Below are 27,467 nucleotides of genomic sequence, written 5' to 3' on the forward strand. Positions count from 1 at the left end.
AGGGCTGCCACTGCACCGGAGGAACCAATTCCAGTTGTTAGGGAATTGTGGAGCCATGGAATTCTTTGGGTTGGAAGAACCCTCTGAGATCACCCAGTCCAACCATCCACCAGCACCACCGTGGCCACCAAACCCTATCCCCACATACTGTGGCCACAGGTTTCTTGAGCACCTCCAGGCATGGGCACTCCACCACCCCCTGGGCAGCCTGGGACAGTCCCTGACCACTCTGGCAGCAAAGAAATTCGTCCTTCTCTCTAACCTAAGCCTCCCCTGGCACAATTTCAGGCCAGTTCCTCTCCTTCCATCACCTGAGACTTGGGAGCAGAGCCAAACCTCAGCTGGCTGCAGCCTCCTCTAAGGGAGCTGTAGAGAACAATGAGCTCTGCCCTCAGCCTCCTCATCTCCAGGCTGCACACCCCCAGCTCCCTCAGCTGCTCCTCCTCAGCCCTCTTCTCCAGACCCTTCCCCAGCTCTGTTGCCCTTCTCTGTCCCTGCTCCAGCCTCTCAGTGTCCTTCTTCTTCAAGAGAAAGGACTAAAGCTGAGCCCAGTGCCCAGTACAGGGGCATCATCACTTCTCTATTCTTCCTGTACTAAACCCTGCTGCTGTGCTTCTGGCACCTCTCCTTTTCTTCTGAACTTCAGGCAATGATTTTGTTCCCCTGAAACTGCAGCTTTTGGTTGCAGATTTTTTGGACCTGTTTTGTTGCAGTTTGCCTCTAGAAAAATGTCCCTTAAAGTACTTTAAAGATCTTGGTTGTCATTTCCCCAAGCAGAAAATATGTCTGGAGGTCTTGTTGCACTGAACATTTTAGCTCCTCATGCTCCAAACTGCCAGTGACACCAGGGTTTTCTCTGGCAGGGGAGCTCCTTCCTGCACTCTAGGAGAAGCAATCGTCTGTGTGTGCTGTGATGGGTGCAGCAGCATCCAAATACATCCCCAGAGTCTGGCAGCAGCATCTTCCAGCTCTGCCTGGAGCTCTTCCCTCATGTCCTGCACCAGAATCCCAGCAGGAAGGGGCTGAAAGTGACTCTGGAGATCATCCAGCCCAACTGCCTGCTCAAGCAGGGCACCCACAGCAGCTTGCCCAGCAGCACAGTGCCCAGCTGGCCTTGGAAGCTCTCCACACAAGGACACTCCACAGCCTCTCTGGGCAGCCTGCTCCAGGCCTCCAGCACCCTCACAACAAGCAGCTTTATCCTGCTGCTCAGCTGGAATCTCCTGGCTGCCACTTTGTGCCCATTGCCCCTTGTGCTGTCCCTGTGCACCACTGACAAGAGTCTGGCCGCAGCCTCTTGCCCCCCACAGCTCCTTTAGCTCTTGCTGAGCATTGCTCAGATGCCCTCTGGGGCTGCTCTTCTGCAGGCTCTCAGCCCCAGGGCTCTCAGCCTTTGCTCCTCCCAGAGCTGCTCCAGGCCCCTCAGCAGCTCTGCAGCCTGCCCTGGACTCTCTCCAGCACTTCCCTGTCTTGAACCCTAGTTCAAGGACTGGATCCCAGGACTCCAGCTGTGGGAGAAGAGAGAGGGAGGAGAACCTCCCTCGTCCTGCTGGTTTTGGTGGTGGTTGGAGAGCTGCCATGCTCATGCCCACATCTGCCTTCCTTCCCCTCTGTGCAGCTCAGGGCTTCGCCTCGGAGCGGGACTTTGAGGAGTACGTCAGGACAGACAACCGCTCGGGCAGCGTGCTGGCGGCCGTCGTCTTCAGGCACCACTTCCAGCAGAGCTCAGCCCCTCTGCCCCTCCAGGTGAGCAGGACTGCAGGGCTACGGTGCAGGGAGGCACAGACAGCACCCTCCTGCCCACGCCTCACAGCTTCACAGATTGCATCGACTTGGAAGGGACCCTCCAAGGTCATCTTGTCCAACAACCCTGCAGTCAGCACCATGAGAGGAGCAGGTTTAGATTGGATGGGAGGAAGGGTGCTGGAACACTGCAGCAGGTTGCCCAGGGAGGTGGCTGAGGCCCCATGCCTTCACATATTCAAGGTGAGGCTAGACAGGGCTCTGGGCAATCTGATTTAGCTGACAAAGTCCCTGCTGACTACAAGAAAGCTGGATGAGCTTTGGAGTTCCCTTCCAAACCATAGCATGCTGTGTCAACTTGGTCATCTCTGTGAGCATCTCCAACTAGAGCAGGCTGCTCAGGGTCACATCAGGTCTGATCTCGAATATCACATCCCTGGGCAGCCTGGACCACCGTCCTCTCACCCCCTGTGTCTTCTCCTTGCAGGTTGACTATGAGCTACGCTTCAAGTACAGCCCCAGGAACGCACCCCGGAGCGAGCAGACAGGGCTGAACCCCAACCTGGACCGGGACTGGCACACCAGCTACCTCTTCCCCCTCTTCCAGCTGCCTGGGCCCAGAGAGGCCAAGTTTGCAGATGGGGGGACACCAGGTGAGGCCACCTGTCCTCTGCTGTGAGCTGCTGCATGGCCAGAGAGGTGTGATGATTGCCTTTGCTGTGCCTCAGCTTCTTAGCGTAAAGATACAGACTGGTTCTGCCTGGAAGAGACCCTTCAGATCATGGAGTCCAACCCTTAACCCAGCTCTGCCAGGTCACCACTGAACCGTGGCTCCTGTGGGAGGCTGGGGGATTGGCCAGGAGGCACTGCCCACCCAGAGCAGGCAGATTGGTGGCTGGGGAAGGAGCTGGTGAGACACACATGGCCGTGGGTGAGACAGGAGCAAGCCCATGGAGCACTCTGCCCCCACAGAGTGAACCCCCACAGCATCCTGGCACAACAGGATCCTGTGGGTTGGAAGAGACCTTGAAGCTCACTGAGTCCAACATTACCCCAGCACTGCCAGGGCACCACTGAACCATGGCCCTGAGCACCAGCTGAGGCTGGCCCTCACCTCTGAAACCTCTCCAGGGATGGGGACTCCGCCTCTGCCCTGGGCAGCCTGGGCCAGGCCTTGACAACCCTCAAGGGGAAGAAATTGCTCCTCATGTCCAACCTAAACCTTCCCTGGGGCAACTTGTGGCCATTTCATGTTACCCTGCCACTTCCTGGGAGAAGAGCCCAAGCCCACCTCACTCCAGCCTCCTCTCAGGGAGCTGTAGAGAGCAATGAGCTCTGCCCTCAGTCTCCTCCAGCCTCAACACCCCCAGCTCCCTCAGCTGCTCCTTCTCAGCCCTCTTCTCCAGACCCTTCCCCAGCTCTGTTGCCCTTCTCTGTCCCTGCTCCAGCCCCTCAATGTCCTTCTGGGAGTGAGGTTCCCAAAGCTGAGCCAGGATTCAAGATGTGACCTCACCAGTGCTAAGCACAGGAGGACAATCCTTGCCCTGGTCCTCCTGATTCAGACCAAAAGGGATTCACTGAGCTTTCAAATAAAAACTGTAGGTTTAGTAACTAAATTAACTCTTCTAAAGGAATTTCATTCAATTCTTTTTTAATTAATCAATTAAGTGCAGCTATTTCTTACTATTTATTTATTAGTTATCTCATATAATTCCATTTCCACCATGTGACTTCCTGGGCACTGCTGGCTTCTGGACAGGTCTTCTGGGCAGGTTTGGAGAAGAATCAGTTTTGTTTCCTTCAAGCTTCTAAAACCTCAATTAATTTCGTGCCCTTTTCTAGGCTTTTTAATGGAAAATCTTTCTCAGGGCTCAAAGTGCTCAGCTTTTGTGGTGCTGCTGGAAGGCTAACCAGAGCCACTCTGTGGTTTGTGAGGAGATGCCAACCCACCCAGCGAGCCAGAGGCAGCAGGGAAGGGGCTGGCTCTGGCCCAGGATCTGCTTTCTGGGAGTGTCCTCTGGCTGCAAAGGGATAATCCCTTCGGGGGTTGGGTTTCTCCTTCTGCCACCCCAGAAGGGTGTTGATTGATGGCCAGCAGTGGGCTCGGGTGGCCAAGAAGGGCACCAGCAACCTCATCTGGAGCAGCAATGGTGTGGGGAGCAGGGTAGGGGTTGTGCCTCTGTGCTCAGCACTGCTGAGGCCACATCTGGAATCCTGGGGTCAGGTTTGGCCACTCACTCTGGGAAGGACATTGAGGGACTGGAGCACAACTAGAGAAGGACAACAGAGCTGGGGAAGGGTCTGGAGAAGAGGGCTGGGGAGGAGCAGCTGAAGGAGATGAGGGTGTTGAAGCTGGAGAAAGGAGGCTGAGGATAGAGCTCATTGCTCTCTACAGCTCCCTGAAAGGAGGCTGCAGCCAGGTGGGGGTTGGACTTACGTGCACCAAGTGACAGGAGAAGAAGGGACAGCCTCAAGATTCACCAGGGCAGATTCAGATTGGACATGAGGAACAGTTCTTCCCATCAGGGGTTCTCAGGCAGTGGCCCAGGCTGCCCAGGTGGTGCAGTTCTCATCCCTGGAGGTGTTTAAAGCCATCGTAATGTGGTGCTGAGGGAGGTGGTGCAGTGGCAGTGGCTGAGCAGCAATGCTGGGTTGTGAGCCCAAAGCTGTTCTGGGATTCTACAGCGATGTCAGGGGCTGAGAGGCTGAAGAAACAGGTGAGCAGGTTTTGCTCAGGCAGTGTAAGTAGACCTCTGCCCAAGGGGATGGTGTCTGCTGGTGCAGAAGCTCTGCTGGGCAGGCTGAGCAGGAGCTGGGATCAGTTCCCTCAGCACTGTGTTTGTTTAGTAGATTAGTTAGCACAAACCAGGGCTCATGAGCTCAGGTTCTGACTTTCTCCTTCTCTCTCAAGGCCACACTGAGCAGCAAACTTTCCAGCTGCTCCTTTGGGGCTTTGCAAGCAGGGTTTGAGTGGCCATGGCAGTGACACGTGGCAGAAATCCCCCACAGAAAGAAACAGGTGGAGCAGGGACTGGGCACTGGAGAGGCCACACCTTGAGTCCTGGGGTCAGGTTTGGGCCTCTCTCTCCCATGGCCACCACCATGGCCATCAAACCTTGTTCCCAAGTGCCATGACTACAGGTTGCTTCAACCCCTCCAGGGATGGGGACTCCACCACCCCCCTGGGCAGCCTGGGACAGTCCCTGACCACTCTGGCAGCAAAGACATTTTTCCTCCTCTCCAATCTACCCCTCCCCTAGCACAGTTTCAGGACATTGCTTCTCCTATCACCTGAGCCTAGGGAGCAGAGCCCAACCTCATCTGGCTGCAGCCTCCTCTCAGGGAGCTGTAGAGAGCAATGAGCTCTGCCCTCAGCCTCCTCTTCTCCAGGCTGCACACCCCCAGCTCCCTCAGCTGCTCCTCCCCAGCCCACTTCTCCAGACCCTTCCCCAGCCCCTCAGTGTCCTTCTTCAAGAGAGAGGCCCAAACTTGACCCCAGGATTCAAGCTGTGGCCTCCCCAGTGCCCAGCACAGGGGCACCATCCTCACTGTACTAAACCCTGCTGCTCTGGTAGCCAAGTGCCACGGCCACGCTTTGCTCGCACGGTTCCGGGGCCAGCCACTCCAGCACCTCTCCTCGCAGCCCAGCCCCACCTCTGCTCCCCTGTGTCCTTCTTGCCACGCAGGCTACATCCGAGAGGGCTTCCTGGCGGTGCAGCACGCTGTGGACAGAGCCATCGTGCAGTACCACGCCGGTGCCAGCCGCGCCAGCCTGCTGAGCAACATCACCGTGCTGGTGCAGCGCTTCCCATACCCGGCCTACGTCAACGACCTCTTCCTGCTGGCCATCCAGAACCAGCTGCCCCTGCTGCTCATGCTCAGCTTCACCTACACCTCCCTCAACATCGTCCGCGCCGTGGTGCACGAGAAGGAGAAGAAGCTGAAGGTAAGGTCGGCTCAGGCACAGCCTGCGGCTCCCCTCCCTCTGTGGCCTTTCCCAAGGGATGCTGCCTTTCAGTTGGGAAGCAGATCCCACCCCACACGCTGTGGTGGGTTGAGGAACTTTGCCCCCACCCTCCACTATTGAAATTTAGCTTACTGGGAGTAAGCTAAAGCTGTGTGTACAGCAAAGCTCCCTTTGCCAGCACCTGCACGGGACGTGCTGGGAATGATACAGAAATCCAGGTTGCCTCTGGGGCAGACAAACTGCCCAGAAGGGGCTCAAAGATACCCTCTCCCCCTCTCTTTTGATACCCTCTCCCCCTCTCTTTTGATACCCTCTCCCCTCTCTTTTGATACCCTCTCCCCTCTCTTTTGATACCCTCTCCCCTCTCTTTTGATACCCTCTCCCCTCTCTTTTGATACCCTCTCCCCCTCTCTTTTGATACCCTCTCCCCTCTCTTTTGATTCCCTCTCTCCCTCTCTTTTGATATCCTCTCCCCCTCTCTTTTGATACCCTCTCCCCCTCTCTTTTGATACCCTCTCCCCCTCTCCTTTCCCACACAGGAAAGAAACAAACCGAGCTGCAAAGCTTGCTTTGTTACCTGGGCTTAGTGGGAGAGATTAGAGAGCAGAGCTCAGGAGCTGGGAGGGCAAAAGAGGGACAAAGTGTTTGCACTTTGGCTTTTGATCCCTGTTAGCAAACGTGGTCGTCGTTTTCTTTCTACAACCAGTGGTCTCATGTCGCTCGTTAGACTGTTCCAGTGAGCCTCACACCGCCCCACACGCCCACGCCCACGCACACCCCCCCGTGGGGTGTGGAGCCAGGCAGCAGGAGCTGCGGATGGCAGCGGATTAGCGAGCCCCAGGCAGGAATGTGGCCGATCCTGCCGCCGGGATGGGGCTCTGCCAAGGCTGCCAGGCGCTGCTCTTGGGCTGGAGGGCAGTTGGGAAGAGGGCAGCGCTGTGGGTTCGGGAGGTCCGTGGGCTCAGCAGCTGATCCCGTGGGGATGTGTGTCACCTCCCTGCGCAAAGCCGAGCGGCGGAGCTGGGCGCGGGGGCGGGCGGGGCTGGGCTCATGCCCTGCTTGCAGCAGCAGGGTTGAGCGTGCCAGGGCTTGGCTGCCCCTTGGGCTGTCCTGCTGCTGGGTGGCCATGGTGCCCCTGCTGCCCTCAGCTGCTGTGGGCTTGGGTTGGGGCTCAGCTCAGCTCCCTGGGGAGGTGCTGGGGGACACTGGGTGATGCTGCTGGCCGCACGAGTGGCGGCACCTGGGCTTGCTGCCTCCCTCGCAGCACCTGGGGGCAAAGCCACCACCACCACCGTGACCAGAGCCTTCAGCTCCCCCCTGGGAAGCGTGGTGACAGTGTGACCTCCCTGCAGGAGTACATGCACATGATGGGCCTCAGCAACTGGCTGCACTGGAGCGCCTGGTTCCTGATGTTCTTCCTCTTCCTCCTGGTGTCTGTGTTTTTCGTCACCCTGCTCTTCTGTGTCAAGGTGAGCACCTGCTGCAGGCCAGCAGCTCTCAGCTGCCAGGGCATGGCAGTGGCAAGGCACAGGAGTGACAAGGCCCTTCTGCCATGGGCTGGACCATCCTGGTATCTCACCATTCCTCCACCTGGGGAACAGAGGCTGCAGTTGGCCTTCTCCAGAGCTGAGCAGGAAACACTGCTGCCCACAGCTACATCTCAGGGCCAGGCTGACCTGCACAGGAGCAGGCTGGGGGTGGGAGCCTCATGAGCACTACTGGGGAGCCCCAGGAACACACCCCAGAGCAAGCAGACAGGGCTGAACCCCAACCTGGACCGGGACTGGCACACCAGCTACTTCTTCCCCCTCTCCCAGCTGCCTGGGCCCAGAGAGGCCAAGTTTGCAGATGGGGGGACACCAGGTGAGGCCACCTGTCCTCTGCTGTGAGCTGCTGCATGGCCAGAGAGGTGTGATGATTGCCTTTGCTGTGCCTCAGCTTCTTGGCATAGAGGCACAGACTGGTTCTGCCTGGAGGAGACCCTTCAGATCATGGAGTCCAACCCTTAACCCAGCTCTGCCAGGTCACCACTGAACCATGGCCCTCAACACCACAGCTACAAGGACTTTAAACCCCTCCAGGGACAGAGCCTCCACCACTGCCCTGTGCAGCCTGGGCTAGGCTTTCCTTTGGAGAAGAAATTGGGGTTTTGTGTCCAACCTAAACCTCCCCTGGGGCAACTTGAGCACTACTGGGAAGCCACAGACACTCTGTGCACAGCAGGACCACCCTGCTCCCTCAGCCATGTGTGCCCTTGAAGGGACTCCTGCTCCCTTCTGCCCATGTCTCCACAGCAGGAGAAGCAGGAGATGGCTGCTGGGATGCTGAGCAAGGTGTCTCCTGCCTCTTAGACACCATGTCCTATAGCCAAGAGAGCAGATGGCATCCTGGGGGGCATCAGAAGTGTGTCCAGCAGGACTAGGGAGATTCTCCTGCCCCTCTGCTCTGCCCTGCTGAGACCACACCTGCAATACTGTGCCCAGTTTGGGGCTCCCCAGTTCAGGGAGAGACACAGACCTGCTGGTGAGAGTCCAGCAGAGAGCCAGGAGGATGAGTGGGGGACTTGAGCATCTCCCCCATGGAGAGAGACTGAGAGCCCTGGGGCTGCTTAGTCCGGAGAAGAGAAGGCTGGGAGGAGATCTGATCCATGTGTACAAACACCTGAGGGGTGGGGGGCAAGTGGCTGGGGCCAAGCTCCTTTGGGTGGTGCACAGCAATAAGCCAAGGAGCAGCAGCTGCAAACTGGAACAGAGAAGGTTTCAGCTCCATATGAGGAGAAACTTCTTCACTGTGAGGGTGACAGAGACCTGGAGCAGGCTGCCCAGAGAGGTTGTGGAGTCTCCTTCTCTGGAGGCTTCCCAAACCCATCTGGATGCATTCCTGTGCAGACTACCCTGGGGGATCCTGCTTGGCAGGGGGGTTGGACTGGATGATCTCTGGAGGTCCCTTCCAGCCTCTAAGGTTCTGTGACTCTGTGTCACGCATGGGCAACCTCTAGAGTGGTCTAGGAGAGTCTGGTCATTGCCAGTCATGTATCAGTTTGTCCTCAAGCTGTGGAGAACATCAGGTGTCCCTGCAGCTCTGGCCAGAGACACAGCCCTGCCTGTAACCAGGTTTTCTTGGTAGGTGAGTGAGCAGGGAGCAGTGCTCACCAACAGTGACCCCACACTGGTCTTCACCTTCCTCACCATCTTCTCCATCTCCTCCATCTCCTTCAACTTCATGGTGAGCACCTTCTTCTCCAGAGGTGAGTCCCTCCTTGCCTTGCTGACCCCAGGAGGGTGAAGGGGGTGTTTTGGGTTTGGTGTTGGGAAGTCTTTTGGTTGGGAGGCAGCTCTGGAGGGCATTGATCTCATACCGCTCAAAGCAGGGCCAGCTGCAGAGGCTGCACAGAGCTCTGGGTTGCAGAAGTTGCTTCACCAGGCAGAGTTGGGGCTTTCTTCCCTCTTCTGGCTGCATTTCCTCCATGGTGCATGAGCAGACAAGCTCCTGTGTTAGGGACTTAGCTGGATGTGGTAGTCTTGGGGTGGAATGGGGTAGGTAGAGTCCCGCAGCTGCCCACCTTGGTTCTCAGGGGCCAGCCCTGCTCCTGCCTTACCATGAGACATGGACATGTACTTGTCCTGCTCCTCTGTGGCCATGCTTTGTGTTGAAGGTTCAGAGAACAGAAGGCTTCAGGGAGACCTCAGGGAAGCCTTCTGGTACCTGAAGGGCTTCCAGGAGAGCTGGGGAGGGACTGTGGACAAGGGCTGGGAGTGACAGCACAAGGGGCAATGGCTTTGGGCTGGGAGAGGGGAGACTGAGGGTGGAGATGAGGAAGAAATTGTTTGCAGTGAGGGTGGGGAGAGACTGGAATAGGTTGCTCACAGAGGTGTTGAAGGCCAGGCTGGATGAGGCCTTGAGCATCCTGTGCTGGTGGGAGGTGTCACTGCCCATGGCAGGGAGTTGGCATGGGCTGATCTTGAGGGTCCCTTCCAACCCAACCCATTCTGTGATCAACCTGAGTGGCATTCTGGTGGGACAGACTTTGTGTCATCATTGCACTGTTGATGTTTTGCCTCCTGCTTTCTCTCCGTGCTGGCAGCAAACGTGGCAGCTGCTGCTGGTGGCTTCCTCTACTTCTTCTCCTACATCCCTTACTTCTTCATCTCGCCACGCTACGACCTGATGTCCCACAGCCAGAAGCTGGCCTCTTGCCTCATCTCCAACGTGGCCATGGCCATGGGGGCACAGCTGATAGGCATGTTTGAAGGAAAAGGTGAGCAAGCAGCTCCTGTCCCTCCTCAGGGGAGGAGGCAGCTTCATTTGCGTGGTGGGTTGGGAGTGGCTCCTGCATGGTGTGAAGGGTGGGAGGAAGGCCGGGAGAAGCCCTTTCCTGCTGCTGCTGAGAGCAAGAGGCTCATTGCTGGTGCTTCATGCAGCTTCTACCAGCACCAGGGCTCTGCTCCTCCAACCCTCTGCCCCTGGGCTGTGCAAGATGCCATCACTGCTGTGGCTGCCAAACCAGCTCTGGTTTGAGAGATGCCCAGCAGGGATGAAGAGTCATTATCCCACCCTGCTCAGCACTGGTCAGGCCACCTCTGGAATACCGTGTGTACTTTTGGTCCCTGCTGTACCAAAACAGACATGGACAGGCTGGAGAAGGTCCAGAGAAGGGGCAACAGGATGATGCAAGGACTTGGCAGCTGATATGTGAGGAAAGGCTGAGAGCTGGCTTTGGTCAGGCTGGGTGAAAGAAGGCTCAGGGCACATCTTCTGCCCCATGTTCCAGTATTCAAAGGGTGGCTACAAAGAAGCTGGAGACTCCCTTTGGACAAAGAACCTCATGGAGAGGGTGAGGGATGGTGGAGAGACTCTGATTAGACACAAGAGGACAATTCTCTGCCCTGAGACCAGTCAGCCATTGGCCAGGGAAGTGGTGGAGTCCCCATCATGGGACACTGTTAAGGTTCAGCTGGACAGGTGCTGGACCAGCTTGCCCAGACCTTGCTTTGGCCAAGAGAGGTAGGACCAGATGATCCTTGAGGCCCTTCCAACCTGGAATTCCATGATTCTACATGCTCCTCACTACCAAGTCGTGCATGGGGGATGCCATCTAACAATCTTGGGGATGCTGAGGTAGGCAGTGTGTTGCAGGGACTGGCATCCAGTGGAGGGACCTGATGAAGCCCATCAGCGTGGATGACAACTTCACCCTGGCCCAGGTGCTGGGGATGCTGCTGCTGGACTCGGTGCTGTACGGGGTGGTGACCTGGTACGTGGAGGCTGTGTTCCCGGGGGAGTACGGAGTGCCTCAGCCCTGCTACTTCTTCCTGACGGTGAGCACTGCAGGCACAGCCCTGCCAGGGGCCCTGGGAGACATGGGCAGCAGCCCCAGGGATCAGTACCTGCTGGAGAGCAGCGAAGGGGAAAAGGACCTGGAGGTCCTGGTGGCTGGAAGGATGCCCACGGGCTAGGAGTTTCACAGCCACAATTGAACAGGCTTGAAAGAGGAAAGTAAGGCTGCAAAGTTGTAGGGCAGTGATGCTGTTGAGAGGTTTGGAGAGCAGCTCTTATGAGGAGAGCATCACAGAGGAGAGGGAACCTGAGGGTTCCGGTGGCCAGAATGTGCCCCTGTGGCCAAAAAGGCTAAGGGCATCCTGGGGTGGATTAGAAGGGCTGTGGTGAGTAGGTCAGAGAGGTTCTCCTCTCACTCTGCCCTGCTGGGGCCACATCTGTCCAGTTCTGGGCCTCTCAGGTCAAGAAGGACCTCAGGGAACTGCTTGTGAGAGTGCAGCCCAGAGCCCCAAAGCTGCTGCAGGCAGTGGAGCATCTCCTTATGAGGAGAGCCTGCGGGAGCTGAAGCTGCGAGCTTGGGAGGAAGAGCCTGAGGGCTGCCCTCATTCATGTTTCTAGGTATGCAAAGGGAGAGTGCCAGGAGGATGGAGCCAGGCTCTGCCGGCTGTTTATAGATATCCAAGAGGATGGAGCCAGGCCCTGCTGGGTGATGCCCAATGCCAGCAGTAGAAGCTGAGGCACAGGAAGTTCCCTGGAAACATGAGGAAAGATTTTTTTCACTGGGAGGGTGACAGAGCCCTGGAGCTGCCCAGAGAGTTTGTGGAGTCTCCTTCTCTGGACACTTTCCAAACCCATCTGATTGTGCTCCTGTGTGACCTGCCCTGGGTGATCCTGCTCTGGCAGGGGAGTTGGATAATCTTCGAGGTCCCTTACAACCCTCATTCTGTTATTCTGGGATTGCCTGGGGCTTGCCTCACTTCTGTGCTGCCTGTGCACCTCTGTACCTAACGTATAAGGGTGACAGCCTCTTCCTGAGCTGTGCCTTGAGCCCTCCCAGGGTTACCTACCCTTAATTAGGGATGTTTTAAGGCATTTGTACCCCCCGGGGGAAGGGCAGCAGTGGCAGGCAGGGTGATATTGCTGTGTGTTTTTGCTGGCCACCTCCAGAAGCAGCAGAGCCCAATGGAAAGGGCAGCATGAGAGTGGTGAGACACTGGCACAGGATGCCCAGGGCAGTGGTTGGGGCTTCTTCCCTGGAGGCACTCAAGATCAGACTCAGTGAGGCCCTGGGCAGCCTGATGTAGCTGGAGGTGTCTGTGCTGAGTACAGGGGGGCTGGACAGGATGAGCTTTGAGGGTCCCTTCCATCCTGATGTGATCTCTGAATCCATGAATTTTGGACATTGACTTGTCCTGGACCTGATTTTTCTCCAGACCTTGGTTCCTTCACCCACCAACCCAACCATGCTGGGTATTGCTCCTAGAGATTAGTACAATAACATTTGGTCTGCTGTGACTTTGGAGACTTGCCTCAAGTAAACTGGGACAGGAGGCCATGGAACACCAACCTAGAGGTGTTCAAAGCCAGGTTGGATGAGGCCTTGAGCAAGCTGGTCTGGTGGGAGGTGCCCATGGCAGGAGGGTTGGAACTGGATGACCTGCAAGGTCCCTTCCAACCCAGACTGTTCCATGAATCTGTGAACTTAGGAACCTATGAATCCATGGATATGGCCTCCAACCTCCAGGGCTCTGCAGCATGTCTGCTGCAGCTGCATTTTTGAGCTGGGCGTGGAGGTCGTCTTGGCTTTGACATCTTTGTCCCAGCCCTCCTTGGCACACAGGCTGTTGTTAGGTGTCTCCATGCCCACGTGAAGGCACTTGAGAGGAGCCCCAGCAACCAGATCCAGTAATTTGAAACTCCCTGAGTGCTGCCTGCTCAAGGTGGACCTGGGGGATCTGTACCCCCCCCCACTTCCTTGCTCCTGCCAGGAGCTGGGTGACAACTGTCGCCCTGTCAGCTGAGCTGCCCTTGCTCTGCCAGCTCAGATGCTTGGCACCATCTTCAGCAGCTGCTTGCTGCAGCTCAGTTGGCTGCTGAGAGTTTGTTTAGTCGTGGTTTTGATGTGTGTCTCCCTGTTTCATCAGGAGCTTTTTGTCCTTCTCCCCTCTAAACTCCTTCCCCTGCTGTGGTTCCCTCTTGCAGCTAGACCACAATGGTGGAAATGGAAATCCAGCTAAAAGGCAAACGTTGCAGCAGGATGCTGGGCTTGTGTCCAGGAGTGGTTCAATTGCTGTTTCCAATTGCTGTTTGAGGTCCCAAACTTCTATTTCCATCCTGCTCTGGGTGGCAGGTTGGGGAGGCTGCTCCTGCACAAGAGTGCTCGCTAGGGCAGGTTGCCCAGGGAGGGCTTGGATGCCCTTTCCTAGAGGTGTTGAAGGCCAGGCTGGATGAGGCCTTGAGCAGCCTGTTCTAGTGGGAGATGTCCCTGCCCATGGCAGGGGGTTGGAACTGGATGATCTTTCCCACTGGAGCCACTCTGTGATTCCCAGAGGGCCAGGACATTGCACAGGCTGGACCTCAGGCTCTTTGTCTGTGGGTTTTTGGAGCAGTGGGCAACCACTGCTTGGGCTTTCCTGGGCAGCAACCTTCAGCAGTTACTGAGCTTTTCCATGGGAACAGAGGTGGGGAAAACTGCAGGAGGCAATCCTGCTCTGAGGGAGAAGGCAGCAAGGCAGGAGAAGCAGCTTTGTCCTGTGTGACCTAGCTGCCTGTTGGAGATGTGCTGGCTGACAATTCCCAGGCCATGGGGGAATCCCTCTCTGTGAGAGGAGAGCGGGCAAGGCTGGGGAGAAGAGGCAAAGTGGTGCTGTGTCTGAGATTCTCTCTCCCTTCTTCCCTCAGCCCTCGTACTGGTGTGGACGCCCCAGGACTGTTGTGGGGAAAGAGAAGGAAGAGGAGGAGGACCCTGAGAAAGCTCTGAAAAGCCAATACATTGAGGAGGAACCTGCAGACCTGGTGTCAGGGATCAAAATCAAGCACCTTTCCAAGGTACCCACAGCCCAGCCCAGCACAAACACAGCAGAGGGTTGGTTGGGGACAGAGCCGCTGCCTGCGAACACCTTCCTTAACATCCCACTGCCCTCTGTGCCCAGGGCTGTGTGGGACACCTGAGGCTCTTCTCCAGAGCTGGGCTGAAGCTTTGGGTACTTACAGATGTGGTCACATCTGTATTGAACCTGTTGACATGCAAACTGAAGTCGAATTAGACACCCACACCACTTGATCACCCTGGGCTTCAACTGCCAGGTGAAGTGGAGGGCACAGTGTCTTGAGTGCAGCATCAGCTCATCCCTGGGATCTCCACAGGTCTTCAAAGTGGGCAACAAGACAAAAGAGGCAGTCAAGGACCTGACAGTGAACATGTACGAGGGGCAGATCACCGTCCTGCTGGGCCACAACGGTGCTGGGAAGACCACCACTCTCTCCATGCTTACAGGTATAGGCCAAGTCCAGCTGTGGGGGCTGGCATGTGGAGGGGAAGGGCTGAACCCCAACTCTGAGCTTTGGGAAGGGTTTTTCTCTTCCCTGGAGCACTTTGGGTTCACCAAGCCATTGGCCAGGGGTGCTGGTTGGGGAGGTGGAGGGAGAGTGGAGGTCCCTACTTGGCCCTGTGCAAGAGAATGAGCTGGTGGGAGAAATGGCAGCTGGAGAGCCCTCAGAAGAGAAAGAAGCCCACACAGGATGGGTCTGTGTAGGCTTTGTCGTGAGTCAGAGAGGGCTTGCACCAAGGGCTGGCCTTGGTTCTTGAGCTGCTGAGCTGTAGGCAGCCTGTTCTGGCATGGTGGACATGAGGATGACCTTTGCTGGTTCTTTCTGCCCGGTTCTCTGCCACTGTGCTGCTCCTGCCAGCTCAGGGTTCTCATGGGACCTTCCCTGGCAGGCTGCCCTGGCCTCCCTGGAACCTCTGCTAGGCGAGAGCCAGGCTGAATGCCAAGCTTGCCTGCCCACTCCAGCAGCACTGCCAGGGCTACCTCCCTTCAGGGCTGGCAAGGACAAAGCTGCTGTGCCCCATCTTTGCTGGCTCGCTCCAGCTTTTGGCCAGACGCTGCGCACTGTGGGGGTGCTCGGCAGAACCCCCTCCTCGCAGCCTGCCAGCAGCCCCTCTGCCCCCTCCCGGGGCTTGTGGTGAGCCCTGTGCTGAGGAGGCTGTGTCTGGCTGCTGCCAGGGCTGCACTCCCCGAGCAGCGGCCAAGCCTACATCAACGGCTACGAGATCTCGCGGGACATGGTCCTGATCCGCCACAGCCTGGGCCTCTGCCCCCAGCACGATGTCCTCTTCGACAACATGACGGTGGAAGAGCATCTCCACTTCTATGCAGGGGTGAGCACAGGGAGGGGGAGGCACCCTGCAGCCACCCCCTGGCTTCCTGGGCCTGGGAGAGGGTGGTGGGAGCCAGCGATGAACTGATGGGTGGAAGCTCTGCTGGCAGAGCTGGGGGTGCTCAGCCTGGATAGGAGAAGGCTCCAGAGAGACCTCCTGGTGGCCTTGCAGTGCTTCCAGGGGCCAGAAGAGAGCTGGGCACAGAGTTTTGAGCAGGGCCTGTGGTGGCAGGCCGAGGGGGGATGGTTTGAACTGCAACAGGGAGATTGAGAGTGGAGAAGGGAGAAATGTTTGACAGTGAGGGTGGGGAGAGCCTGTCCCAGGCTGCCCAGGGAGGTGGGAGCTGCCCCATGGCTGGCAGCACTGTAGGTCTGGTTGTATGGGGCTGTGAGCAGCCTGATGTGGCTGCAGCTGTCCCTGCTGGCTGCAGGGGATTGGATTGGATGAGCTTTGAAGGTCCCTTCCAGTCCAGCCTGATCTATAACAAGCAGCACAGCCCTTGCCTCTGCATTCCACCTCATGGGCAGCAGGAGCTCCCTGCTTGGCTGGTGCAGGACTGGAGGGGTGGTGTGCAGCATGGCTCTGTAGAAACCCCTCCACCAGCTGTGCCAGCTCCTTCAGGCTTGGGCAGGTGTGCATCTCTGTGCTTGCCCATGCTGCTGCCTGGCTTTGGAGGAGAGAGCACAGTGAGGTTCAGCAGGCAGTGGCTGATGCATTGGGAAGGATCTCTGCCAGGCCCTGCAGGCAGGCTTAACTCTGCCTTCTCCCTGCCTGGCAGCTGAAGGGATACCCAGCCTCCAAGTGCCCCGAGGAGATCAACCACATCCTAAGGATCCTCAACCTGGAGGACAAGCGCCGCTCCCTGACCAAGGCCCTCTCTGGTGGCATGAAGCGCAAGCTCTCCATTGGCATTGCTCTCATAGGGGACTCCAAGGCAAGCTCCTGATGGGCTTCACCTTCAGCCTTTCTCCCTGGGGTAGCAGAGGTCCTTCTAGAGCCTCTGAGGTTCACCAGTGGAGAACCAGTGCAAGATGCAGGGACAGCATCACTTGTGCCCTGGGATAGGGCAAGGGGCAGTGGGTGTAGGCTGCAGCACAGGACGCTTCACCTCAACATGAGGAAGAACTTCTTTGCTGTGAGGGTCCCAGAGCCCTGGCACAGGCTGCCCAGAGAGGCTGTGGAGTCTCATTTCCTAGAGCTTTTCCAGCCCTGTCTGGCTGTGTTCCTGTGTGACCTGTGCTAGATTCTCTGGTCCTGCTCTGGCAGAGGTTGGGCTGGAAGATCTCCAGAGGTCCCTTCCAACCCCTAACATCCTGTAAGCCTGTGAAGGAGGGGGCAGGAGCATCCCCACAAAGCAAGAGAGCTATGAGGGCAATGCTGTGAGGCTGCAGAGCAGCTCTGCTGCCTGGCAGCTGCTCCCCCTGCATGCTGCCAGCTCCAGGCTCCTTCTGACCCCTGGGCTTGGCCTCTTCGGTGCTGCTCTGCCAGCACTTGCTGACCGGGGCCCTGCCTGCCCGCAGGTGGTGATGCTGGATGAGCCAACGTCAGGGATGGACCCAGCCTCCCGCAGGGCCACCTGGGACCTGCTGCAGCAGCAGAGGAGCCACCGAACCATCCTGCTGACCACGCACTTCATGGACGAGGCCGACCTGCTGGGCGACCGCATCGCCATCATGGCCAAGGGCGAGCTGCAGTGCTGCGGCTCCTCGCTCTTCCTCAAGCGCAAGTACGGTAAGGCAGCGGCGGGCAGGCAGCCTCCCTGCCCGCTCCGTGCCAGGCAGCAGTGGCCTAGGGGTGCGGGGAAGGGAAGGGCACCCCTTGCTCCTTGCCTGCCGCCTGGCAGGGGCTGTCGTACTGGTTTGCCTCTGCTGATGGTCCTGGCCAGAGCCCAGGCAAAGCTGTGGATGCTCTGCAGTGGCTCAGCATCCACCCTCTGCTCCAGCACCCCAGGGCTGTCCATCCTGAGCTGCCACTGACCCTTCTGTGGTGCCTCAGCATCCATCCCTGGCAGCCTGGGCTGCCTCTGACCTTTCTGTGGTGCCTCAGAGTCCATCCCTCTCAGCTCCAGCACCCTGCTCTGCCCAGCCTGGGCTGCTACTGACCCTCCTGTCTCTTCTCTTGTGGCTGTGCCCAGGGGCAGGCTACCATATGGTGATGGTGAAGGAGCCCTACTGTAACCTGGGGGAGATCTCTCGCCTCATCTGTCACTACGTGCCCAATGCCACCATGGAGAGCAATGCAGGGGCAGAGCTCTCCTTCATCCTGCCCAAGGAGAGCACTCACAGGTAACAGCATTGTCCCCCCAGCTGGGTCCCCTCATTTGCACACCTGGATCAGACAAGTGGAGCTGCCCTCGGTGTGAGTGATGGCTTTGGAAAGTTGGATTTGGTTCCTCCTGTCACCCCTGTCCTCCCCTGCGTCTGTTGGCACATCACTCTCATGCCCCCATGCCCACCGTGGCCCTGCCTGTTAGCAGCTGCATGGCTCAGCACTTGTTGCTGATTGTAGAATTCCAGACTGAGTTGGGTTTGAAAGGACCTTCAAAGCTCATCCAGTCCAACCCCTGCACTCAGCAGGGACATCCCCAACCAGAGCAGGCTGCTCACAGCCCCACACAACCTGAGCTGCAGTGCTGCCAGCCATGGGGCAGGTCCCACCTCTCTGGGCAGCCTGGGCCAGGCTCTCCCCACCCTCACTGTCAAACATTTCTCCCTTCTCTCCACTCTCAATCTCCCTCTGTGAGTTCAAACCATCCCTCCTTGGCCTGCCACCACAGGTCCTGCTCAGAAGTCTGTCCCCAGCTTTCTGGCAGGCTCCCTGAAAGGCCTTTGGAAGGTCTCTTAGCTGACAGCTGCTGACAGCTGTGGCATGGAGAGGATGGAAGACAAAAGCTGCTGTTGGAGTGCTTAGTGCTTCAGGCAGCCTCGGAGCTGGCTGCAGGGGCAGTACCTCTGCCTGTGGCTGCCCATCTCAGGCGTGGCAGTGCCTAACATCTCACTCTGCACCCAGGTTCGAGGCCCTGTTCACAGAGCTGGAGCAGAGGCGCGAGGAGCTGGGCATCGCCAGCTATGGAGCCTCGGTCACCACCATGGAGGAAGTCTTCCTGAGGTAGGCAGCAGGCAGTCTGGCCTTGCTGGGGTCACAGCTGGTGACAGCCAGGCTCTTTCTTCAGGGCTGCTCTCAACCCACTCTGCACCCAGCCTGGGTTGATGCCTGGGGTTGGCCTGACCCAGATTGATGTGCTTCATCACCTCCTTTCCCTCCCGCGGCAGGGTTGGGAAGCTGGTGGACTCCAGCATGGATATCCAGGCCATCCAGCTGCCTGCTCTCCAGTACCAGCACGAGAGGCGCTCCAATGACTGGGCCATGGATGACTCCAGCAGCCTGAGTGGCATGACAGATATGACAGATGACAGTGGGGCACTCATCACAGAGGACTGTTCCAGCATCAAGCTCAACACCGGGGTTTGTGCTGGGGAGGGAGGGGCAGGGAGAGGGCATCTGCAGGGGGACTGTGGGAGCAGGGCTGCCAGGTGGAATCTCTCCCACAGTGGCTTCCATTGCATGTGGTTTGGAAGGTCAAACTGGAAGATCAATTTGGGAACCACATCTTCAGGGCAAGTTCTGTTTAGGGCTGGTCGTTGCCATCCTCCAAGTCTTGAGTTTGAGGTCTGCAGAGGTGCTCTTGAATCACAGAACTGCCAGGGATGGAAGGCAACTCGAGGATCATCCAGTTCCAACCCCCCTGCCATGGGCAGGAACACCTCACACTAGAGCAGGTTGCTCAGAGCCGCATCCAGCCTGGCCTCCAGGGATGAGGCTTCTCTTGACTGTATCCCAGATGACCTAAAGTGGTTTGCAGGTCTTGGTGTATCCCTTGAGATTTGCAGCAGGGAGATGTGCAAAACCATCTTCCTTCCCCCACTGCCCTTGTCTTCCACAGCCCTGGCAGCCCTCCACAGCCTGCTGCCTGCACTCCTGGGGTGGAATTCCTCCACTTCCCAAGGGCATGGCTCCAGGGCAGGAGGAGAGAAGGATGGTTCTGGGTTTCAAAAGCCAAGCAGGTGCTTGCAGAGCTGGGCTGGGAGCTCCTGGATGTCTCAGCCCACTGGTGTTGGCAGGCAGCTGTGCTGCAGTAATCCTCTTTGTCGACCTCAGATGCTGAGAGGTGGAGGAAGGTAAAGGGGTAAAGGTCGTGGCTGAAGCTGCTTTTAACACCTGAGATCCCACAGTGACTGCATCCTGTTGGGAAGCCATGAAGTGTGCTGGGCTGCCCCAGCTGGGTCAGTTTGGGCTAGTTTTCCACAGACTAGGGATGTCAGCTGTTTTTTTCCTCTTGCTTTCCTGTCTTGTCTGTATTTCCCATCCCAGGACTTCAGGAAAATCCAGAGTTGCTTCCCTCAGTGACTGAGAGCTGTGTGGGAGCATGGTCAGGAATGGCAGAGAAAGACTGAAACTGGGACAGCTCTGCAGTGCTCAGCACAGACAGGGACCTGCTGCAGCAGGGCCAGAGGAGGCCACAGCAGTGCTGGCAGGGTGGAAGCTCTGCTGTCAGGCCAGGCTGGGAGAGTTCAGGGTGATCAGCCTGGAGAGGAGAAGGCTGCAGGGAGACCTCCTGGTGGCCTCGCAGGTCTTCAAGGGGCCAGGAGAGAGATGGGGACAGAGTTTTGAGCAGGGCCTGTGGTGGCAGGCCAAGGGGGGATGGTTTGAGCTGCAAGAGGGAGATTGAGAATGGAGAGAAGGGAGAAATGTTTGGCACTGAGGGTGGGGAGAGCCTGTCCCAGGCTGCCCAGAGAGGTGGGAGCTGCCCCATGGCTGGCAGCACTGCAGCTCAGGTTGTGTGGGGCTGTAAGCAGCCTGCTCTGGGTGGAGATGTCCCTGCTGAGTGCAGGGGTTGGGCTGGATGAGCTTTAAAGGTCCCTTCCAACCCTGACCAGTCTGGAATTCTGTGCCCTGCTGTCCTGGAGCAGCTGCTCTGCTCATACCCTCACCAGTGTGGCTGGAGAGCAGGCTCTGCTGTGGGCAGGACAGGGAAGTGGTTTGGGGGTCATTGCCCCTCATCATCTTGCGCAGGGTGGGGTGGCTGGTAGGGCTGCCTGCAGCTGGCATGGCTGGCACTGACCTGACCTCTCCCCCGCCAGTTCTACCTGTGCTGCCAGCAGTTCTACGCCATGTTCATGAAGCGAGCCATGTACAGCTGGCGCAACTGGAAGATGGTGGCGGCGCAGTTCCTCGTGCCTCTCATCTTCACCGCCTTTGCCCTCATCGTGGCCAAGACCTTCCCAGGCCCCAGGGACTCCTCCCGGCTGCGGCTGACCCTGGAGCCCTACGGCCAGACCGTTGTGCCTTTCTCCGCCTTGGCTGCCTCGGGGCTGGTGCAGGAGCTGGCGGAGCAGTACGAGGAGCTGCTGGGCGCCCAGCGCCAGTCGCCGCTGGAGGTGCTGGGTGAGGCAGCAGGCCACCCCTGGCGGGGTTTGCAGGAGCCCTTGGTGCGGGTGGCTCAGGTGCCAGCTGCAGCCTAGCCGATATGCCCCTGTCTGTGCCCTGCTGCACAGTTGGCAGGACCCCTCCTTACCCGGGCAGAGTTGCGTTCTCCGTGACCGCCGTGGGGGCTTGGTGGGCCAGCTGGGTGCCAGGCAGGCCTGCTGTGATGGCAGCGGTGGTGTTTGGCAGGTGGGCTGGAGGAGTACCTCATCTCCAGAGCTTCCAAGGAAGGGGGAGCCTTCAACGAGCACTACATCGCCGCCGCCTCCTTCCGGGGGGGTGCCAACCGCACGGTGGTCACTGCGCTCTTCAACAACCAGGCCTACCACTCCCCTGCCACGGCCCTCATGCTGGCTGACAACGCTGTCCTGAGGGCACTGGTGGGCCCCAACGCCTCCATCACCGTCACCAACTACCCTCAGCCCCGCAACATCACCGAGAAGGCCAAGGACCAGCTGATGGAGTACGTCCGCGGGCACAGATGGGCTGGGTGGCACTGGTGGCACCGGAGGAAACGGGCTGTGGCTTCTCAGCCCCAAATAGAGCTGTAGCTGTACTCAGGAGATCGGGAGAGCAAAGCTGTGTAGATGGCTTTCCTACCCCAGCCTGGCATCCCTGTCACTCTGTGCCCACGTCTCAGTGGTTGGATGTGCCCCTCAAGATGCTGGTTGGAGTTGGAGCTCGGAGCAGAGACTCCAAACAGTCATAAAATTGTGGCATGGCCTGGCCTGGGAGGGACCTCAAGGGTTGGGAGGGACCTTAAAGGTTGGAAGAGATATTAAGGATTGGAAGGGACCTTAAGGATTGGAAAGGACCTTAAAGGTTGGAAGGGATCTTAAAGGTTGAGAGGGACCTTCAAGATCATCCAGTCCCAACCCCTGCCATGGGCAGGGACACCTCCCACCAGCCCAGGTTGCTCAAGGCCTCATCCAGCCTGGCCTTGAACACCTCCAGGGAGGTTGTGGAGCACAGAATCACAGAATGTGATCTGCAGTCACATTCTGGGGGGTGGTCACTGAGCTCTTCAACAGCCAGGCCTGCCACTCCCCTGCCATGGCCCTCTGCATCTGCAGTGACATTCTGTGATTCTGTGCTGCACAACCTCCCTGCACAACCTGTGCCAGTGCCTCCCCATGCCCACTCTAAGGAATTCCATCCCCACCTCCAGTGCCAAAGGCAGACTGGAGGTCTGATGTGTGCTGGGTGGGCTGTGTGTGGGAGGAGCTCCTGCTTCTGAGGTGCCCTCTTGTTGTGGGGAGGTCTCTTCTGCCCGCTGGCACACTGGGTGAGCACTGCCTCCAGGGGAAGTTTGGCATGGCTGTGCCATCCCCACATAGCCTTGGCACTGGTTGGCTGAGCTGTGCCTGTGCTAAGCTGCCCCACTACTGTGCCCACAGAGGCCAGACTGGCTTTGCCATCGCCATCAACCTGCTCTACGGCATGGCCTCGCTCGCCAGCACCTTCGCGCTGCTGCTGGTCGGTGAGAGAGCCACCAAGGCCAAGCACGTCCAGTTCGTCAGTGGGGTCTACGTGGCCAACTTCTGGCTCTCTGCCCTGCTCTGGGACATCATCAACTTCCTCATCCCTTGTGCTCTCATGCTGGTGAGTCACCTGTGCCACCTTGATGCCCTTCTTGCTTCCATGGGTTCGAGACTTGATTCTAGGCTCCCGTGGGTTTGAGACTTGACTCTAGGCTCCCATGGGTTTGAGGAGGCTCTGGGTCCCCCTGGATTTGAGACTCGACTCTGGGCTCCCCTGGGTTTGAGGCTTCCAGCTCTGCTACTCTGAGAGAGCTGGGATCTGTGTGGTCACAGGGAAGATGCTGAGGCCACTGGCACTGCCTCAGAAAGGAGCAGCAAGAAAGCTGTCACAGGCTCACAGGATGTTAGGGGTTGGAAGGGACTCTGTCGGTCATCGAGCCCAAGCTCTCTGCCAGAGCCCTCCTACCAGCACAAGTCGCACAGGTCCCTTGGTCCTGCTGGGAGCTGGTCTGTGAGCAACCAGTTGGGGCAGTTGACTGCAGCCTTTGGCACCTGAACACTTGGGTGGGTGCTAGAAAGTCTCAAAACCGTGGGAGCATGCAGAGGAGTTCTCCAGATCTGCCTTTCTTCATCCCAAGTCTGTAGAAAGAGGTCTTCTCTCTGGGACAGCGGTAGTCTGCTGGTAGGAGCCATCTGTGAGGCATTAGCTGGGTCAGTGCTGTGTTGCCCTGGTCCCAGGCACAAGGAGACACAGCTTTAGGGCGAGACAAACCTGTATTCTCCTCACCTTGCTGTGCCCCAGGTGATATTCCAAGCCTTTGACGTCCAGGCCTTCACCCAAGACAGCCACCTGGTTGACGTGATGCTGATCTTCCTCCTTTATGGTTGGGCCATCATCCCCCTCATGTACCTCCTCAGCTTCTTCTTCTCGGTGGCAGCCACAGCCTACACCCGCCTCACCATCTTCAACATCCTCTCGGGCACTGCCACCTTCCTCGCCGTCACCATCATGAGCATCCCAGGTGGGTCGCTGCCCTCCCTGCCTGCCATCACCAAGAAGGTCCAACCCCAAGGGCACTCTTTCACCCCATGCTGGCAGGCAAGCCAGATGCCATCCTTTCTTACCCACTAAAGGTGATGACTTTGTTTGGGTGTCCTTCCCAAGCTGGAAGTCTCAAGGTCTTTCTCTAAGCCCAGCTAACTCTCACCTGTTGCTCCTCCTGTCCTCTTTCAGAGCTGGGCTTGGTGGACCTCTCCAAAACCTTGGATAAGGTCTTCCTTGTCTTACCCAACTACTGCTTGGGCCAATGCATCAGTGACTTCTACCAGAACTATGAGTTCATTCAGTTCTGTACCTCCTCCGTTGAAGCCATCTTCATCTGCAAGGCTTTCAGTGAGTCCCTGTGTTGGTCCTCACCTTACCCATCCTGCCCATCCCACCACAGCCACAACGGGGGGTGTCTCTGTGGAGCTGGGCAGTACCATGAGGCCTTGTTCCTAGCCTGAGCAGTAGCCCCAGGTACCAATTTGAAGCAAAACTGGGCAGTGTTGACACTTCTGGGTGATCCAGTTAAGGAAGCCTCTCCTTGCTGGAGGATCTGGAGGAATGAGGATCTGGATGACCTGGAAGAAAATGTGGGCCAGGGTTTCACAGACAAGTTAAGAAATCTCAGTCCCAACAGGGAGAGGATCCCCAGCTGGCATCTTCTGACAGATCACTTCCAGAGCTGAATCCTCCTGTGGGAAGCATTGGATAGAGCTGCGGGCAGGGAGCCAGCATGGGCTGGAGATGAGCTTGGCAAAGCTTTGGGCTCACAGCTTTCTCTGCCACGGCAAGATTGGACATGGCACTTGGTGCCATGGTCTAGCCTTGAGAATTGTGGTAAAGGGTTGGACTTGATGATCTGTGAGGTCTTTTCCAACCTTGTTGATACTGTGATACTGTGAACTCATCTGCTTCCACCTCAGAGTGTGGATCCATCCAAATCTTGATTTTATTCCATCCCTGCTCAGATATCAGTTATCAGATGAACTACTTCTCCTGGGAGACGCCTGGGATCGGGTGCTACCTGACCTCCTTGACCATCCAGGGCTTCTGCTTCCTCTTCCTCCTTTTCCTCATTGAGACAAACCTGCTCTGGAGACTGAGAACTTTGGTCTGTGGCATCTGCAGGCGGCGGAAATGGGTAAGCTGAAGCACGTGGAGGGGAGAAGGAAGGTGGAAATGGAGAGCTGAAGCATGTGGAGGGGAGAAGGAAGGTGGAAATGGAGAGCTGAAGCATGTGGAGGGGAGAAGGAAGGTGGAAATGGGTGAGCTGAAGCATGTCAGGGGGAAAAGGAAGGTGCCTTCCAAAAACAGGTGTCCCTTTGGGATGGAGACTCCTAAATCATCTTCTCAGGGAGCACCTCTGGAGCAGGTAGCTTGGAGGGGCCAATCCTGTGGAGCACATGGATTGGCAAAGGATTGCCCCCAGAGGTGGCTGATCAAAGGGCTGGATCCTGCCTGGGTTGGGTGTGCTGGAGGAAGTCATTTGCCCACAGCAGCAAGGTGGCAGTGTTGTTTCTGCCCCGTGTTTAGGTGGCACTGCTGAACAGGGTGTCTGTGCTGCCAGAGGACCGGGACGTGGCAGATGAGAGGAAGAAGGTTTTGGAGTCACCCCCTGAACTGCTGTCATCTCTCAGCAGCCCTCTGGTCATCAAGGAGCTCACCAAGGTGAGGAAAGCGTGTCCCATCCTGAGCATCCTGCTGCCAGCTCTGCTGTGCTCCTCACAGGGCTGGGAAAGCCACCACTTGCCTTAGGGTGTCTTTGGGTGGTGCCCAGCATGGTTTGTATGTTGGTGCCCACCAGGTGTACGACAGCAGGGAGTCCCTGCTGGCAGTGGACAGGATCTCCTTGGCAGTGAGCAAAGGGGAATGCTTTGGCCTCCTTGGCTTCAACGGAGCAGGCAAAACCACCACCTTCAAGATGCTGACCGGTGACGAAAGCATCACCTCAGGGGACGCCTTTGTGGATGGCCACAGCATCCTGGCCAACATCAAGAAGGTACCGAGGGCTGCAGGGGCAGATGGTGGTGTTACAAGCACTCCTGTGTCCAGCTGGCCTGGGCCACCATGCCAGTGCCTCTAAAGAGGGCACAGTTGCCAGGGTTGAAGGTGGGATCTTGGGGATGCTTGGTGCTCCTGTGGCCCAGCTGTCTGTTATCTGGCCAGGTGGAATCAATCCCCGCTCCAGCGGGATGGCAGATGTGAAACAAGTGGAAGCCAACCTTTGGGAGGGTGGCACACCCTTCATCCAAGGGTTCAGGGTGATGGTCACTCTCAAACAAGCAGGTCAAACCTTTTGAGCCCCTTGCTAGAGGTCTCCTTGCTGGCAATTGTCCACTCCCTGTGGAAAAGCAAGAGGTCAGCAGGGACCAGTTCCTCTGCCACTCTGAGCCCCAGGCAAGGAGAATGTGCCCTGAGAGCCTGGCCCTGCTTGCTTCATCCCCTGGGACTTGGCCTTCACTTGGGCTCTTTTCCCCAGAAGACACCAGGATATGGGGAAGGTCTCATCCCCTTCAGTGCTTTCCTTCTTCTGAGAACTTGAGCCAGCTGAAATGGCACCTTACAATGAGGAACCAGCTTGGGGAACACAACAGGAGCCCATGCAGCTGCTGTCCCAAGGCACATTCTGTGTGTGTTCATCTCCCCCAGCCCAGTGGAGCTGTAGCTCAGTCCTCATGGCTTGGAGCAGACCTAGACATGCTGGAGTGTGCCCAGAGAAGGGCCATGAGGATGAGCAGAGGGATGGAGCTCATCTCCTGTGAGGAGAGGCTGAGAGAGTTGGGGCTACTCAGTTTGGAGAAGGCACTGAGGCCTTCCAGTATCTGAAGGGGGCTACAAGAAAGCTGCTGAAGGACTTTGTAGGATGTTGGGTAGTGATAGGACTGGGGGGAATGGAGCAAAACTAGAGGAGAAGAGATTTAGATTAGATCTTAGGAAGAAGTTCTTCACCATGAGGGTGGTGAAACTCTGGCACAGGTTGCCCAGAGTGGTGGAAGCCTCATCCCTGGATGTTTTTAAGGCTAGGCTGGATGTGACTGTGAGCAACCTGATCTAATGTGAGGTGTCTCTGCCCATGGCAGGGGGGTTGGAACTGGATGATCCTCGAGGTCACAGAGTCACAGAATTAACCGGGTCGGAAAAGACCTCTAAAGTCCATCGAGTCCACACCACCTTCTAATTAGCTAACCCATGGCACTAAGTGTTTCATCCAGCCTCTTCTTAAACACCTCCAGGGACGGTGACTCCACCACCTCCCCAGCAGCCCATTCCAATGCCAATCACTCTTTCAGTGAAGAATTTCTTGCTAACATCCAGCCTGAACCTGTCCTGGCACAGCTTGAGGCTGTGTCCTCTTGTTCTGTCGCTGGGTGCCTGGCAACCTCCTTCCAACCCTGCTAGTTGATTCTGTGAGACCCCTGAGAGGTGCAGTAAAACACCCCCCACGTCCCCGCGGGCTGCTCCTGGCTTGGGCACGCCTTGCAGAGCCCTGCGGGTGAGCTGATGCCCGCTGGGTTGCTGTCGCCGCCCCCGCAGGTGCAGCAGCGGATCGGGTACTGCCCGCAGTTCGATGCCCTGCTGGAGCACATGACGGGCCGGGAGACGCTGAGCATGTACGCGCGGCTGCGCGGCATCCCCGAGCGCTACAGCGGCAGCTGCGTGGAGAACATGCTGAGGGGGCTGCTGCTGGAGCCCCACGCCGACAAGCTGGTCAGGACCTACAGGTGAGCGAGGAGAGAGCTGCGGAACACCTGGCCTCCTGGGGCTCAGCTGTGCTCACGGCAGAGGCTTGTGGAATGGGGTGGGTTGGAAGGGCCTGCCGAGATCATCCAGTGCCAACTGCCTCTGCCCTGGGTGGGGACATCTCTCACCAGCCCGGGTTGCTCAGGGTCTCATCCAGCTCTGGACTTGGACACCTCCAGGTGTCACATTCTGTGATTCTGTGAACCACAACCTCCCTGGGCAACCTGTGCCCGTGTCTCCCCACCCTCACGCTGCAGAACTTCCTCCTGATGTCCAACCTAAATCTGCCTTGCTCCAGTTTCGAACCATTGCCCTGGCACTCCCAGCCCTTGTCCAAAGTCCCTCCCC

The 27,467-nt window shown here is 57.6% G+C and overlaps 1 protein-coding gene across 2 annotated transcripts in view; it reads left to right on the forward strand.

Annotated features, from left to right (window-relative positions):
* The window catches only part of ABCA3 (ATP binding cassette subfamily A member 3), a 43,155-nt gene that overhangs the window by 10,305 nt on the left and 5,383 nt on the right, over nucleotides 1–27,467 (forward strand). The window contains exons 4-27 of one of the 2 annotated variants that reach the window (XM_064153138.1): nucleotides 1,619–1,746; nucleotides 2,231–2,396; nucleotides 5,430–5,689; nucleotides 7,063–7,179; nucleotides 8,837–8,957; nucleotides 9,795–9,968; nucleotides 10,847–11,028; nucleotides 13,889–14,035; nucleotides 14,354–14,483; nucleotides 15,214–15,368; nucleotides 16,147–16,302; nucleotides 16,889–17,099; nucleotides 17,503–17,653; nucleotides 18,378–18,476; nucleotides 18,641–18,833; nucleotides 20,510–20,813; nucleotides 21,042–21,315; nucleotides 22,250–22,454; nucleotides 23,136–23,355; nucleotides 23,568–23,726; nucleotides 24,347–24,519; nucleotides 24,912–25,046; nucleotides 25,183–25,377; nucleotides 26,913–27,100. In XM_064153138.1, coding sequence (XP_064009208.1) covers nucleotides 1,619–1,746; nucleotides 2,231–2,396; nucleotides 5,430–5,689; nucleotides 7,063–7,179; nucleotides 8,837–8,957; nucleotides 9,795–9,968; nucleotides 10,847–11,028; nucleotides 13,889–14,035; nucleotides 14,354–14,483; nucleotides 15,214–15,368; nucleotides 16,147–16,302; nucleotides 16,889–17,099; nucleotides 17,503–17,653; nucleotides 18,378–18,476; nucleotides 18,641–18,833; nucleotides 20,510–20,813; nucleotides 21,042–21,315; nucleotides 22,250–22,454; nucleotides 23,136–23,355; nucleotides 23,568–23,726; nucleotides 24,347–24,519; nucleotides 24,912–25,046; nucleotides 25,183–25,377; nucleotides 26,913–27,100 — 4,243 coding nt within the window. The remainder of the gene's footprint in view (nucleotides 1–1,618; nucleotides 1,747–2,230; nucleotides 2,397–5,429; nucleotides 5,690–7,062; nucleotides 7,180–8,836; nucleotides 8,958–9,794; nucleotides 9,969–10,846; nucleotides 11,029–13,888; nucleotides 14,036–14,353; nucleotides 14,484–15,213; nucleotides 15,369–16,146; nucleotides 16,303–16,888; nucleotides 17,100–17,502; nucleotides 17,654–18,377; nucleotides 18,477–18,640; nucleotides 18,834–20,509; nucleotides 20,814–21,041; nucleotides 21,316–22,249; nucleotides 22,455–23,135; nucleotides 23,356–23,567; nucleotides 23,727–24,346; nucleotides 24,520–24,911; nucleotides 25,047–25,182; nucleotides 25,378–26,912; nucleotides 27,101–27,467) is intronic. The other variant, XM_064153139.1, reaches the window with a different exon arrangement.

Source organism: Pogoniulus pusillus, chromosome 13 (assembly GCF_015220805.1).
Source record: "Pogoniulus pusillus isolate bPogPus1 chromosome 13, bPogPus1.pri, whole genome shotgun sequence".
Classification (NCBI taxonomy): Eukaryota; Metazoa; Chordata; class Aves; order Piciformes; family Lybiidae; genus Pogoniulus; species Pogoniulus pusillus.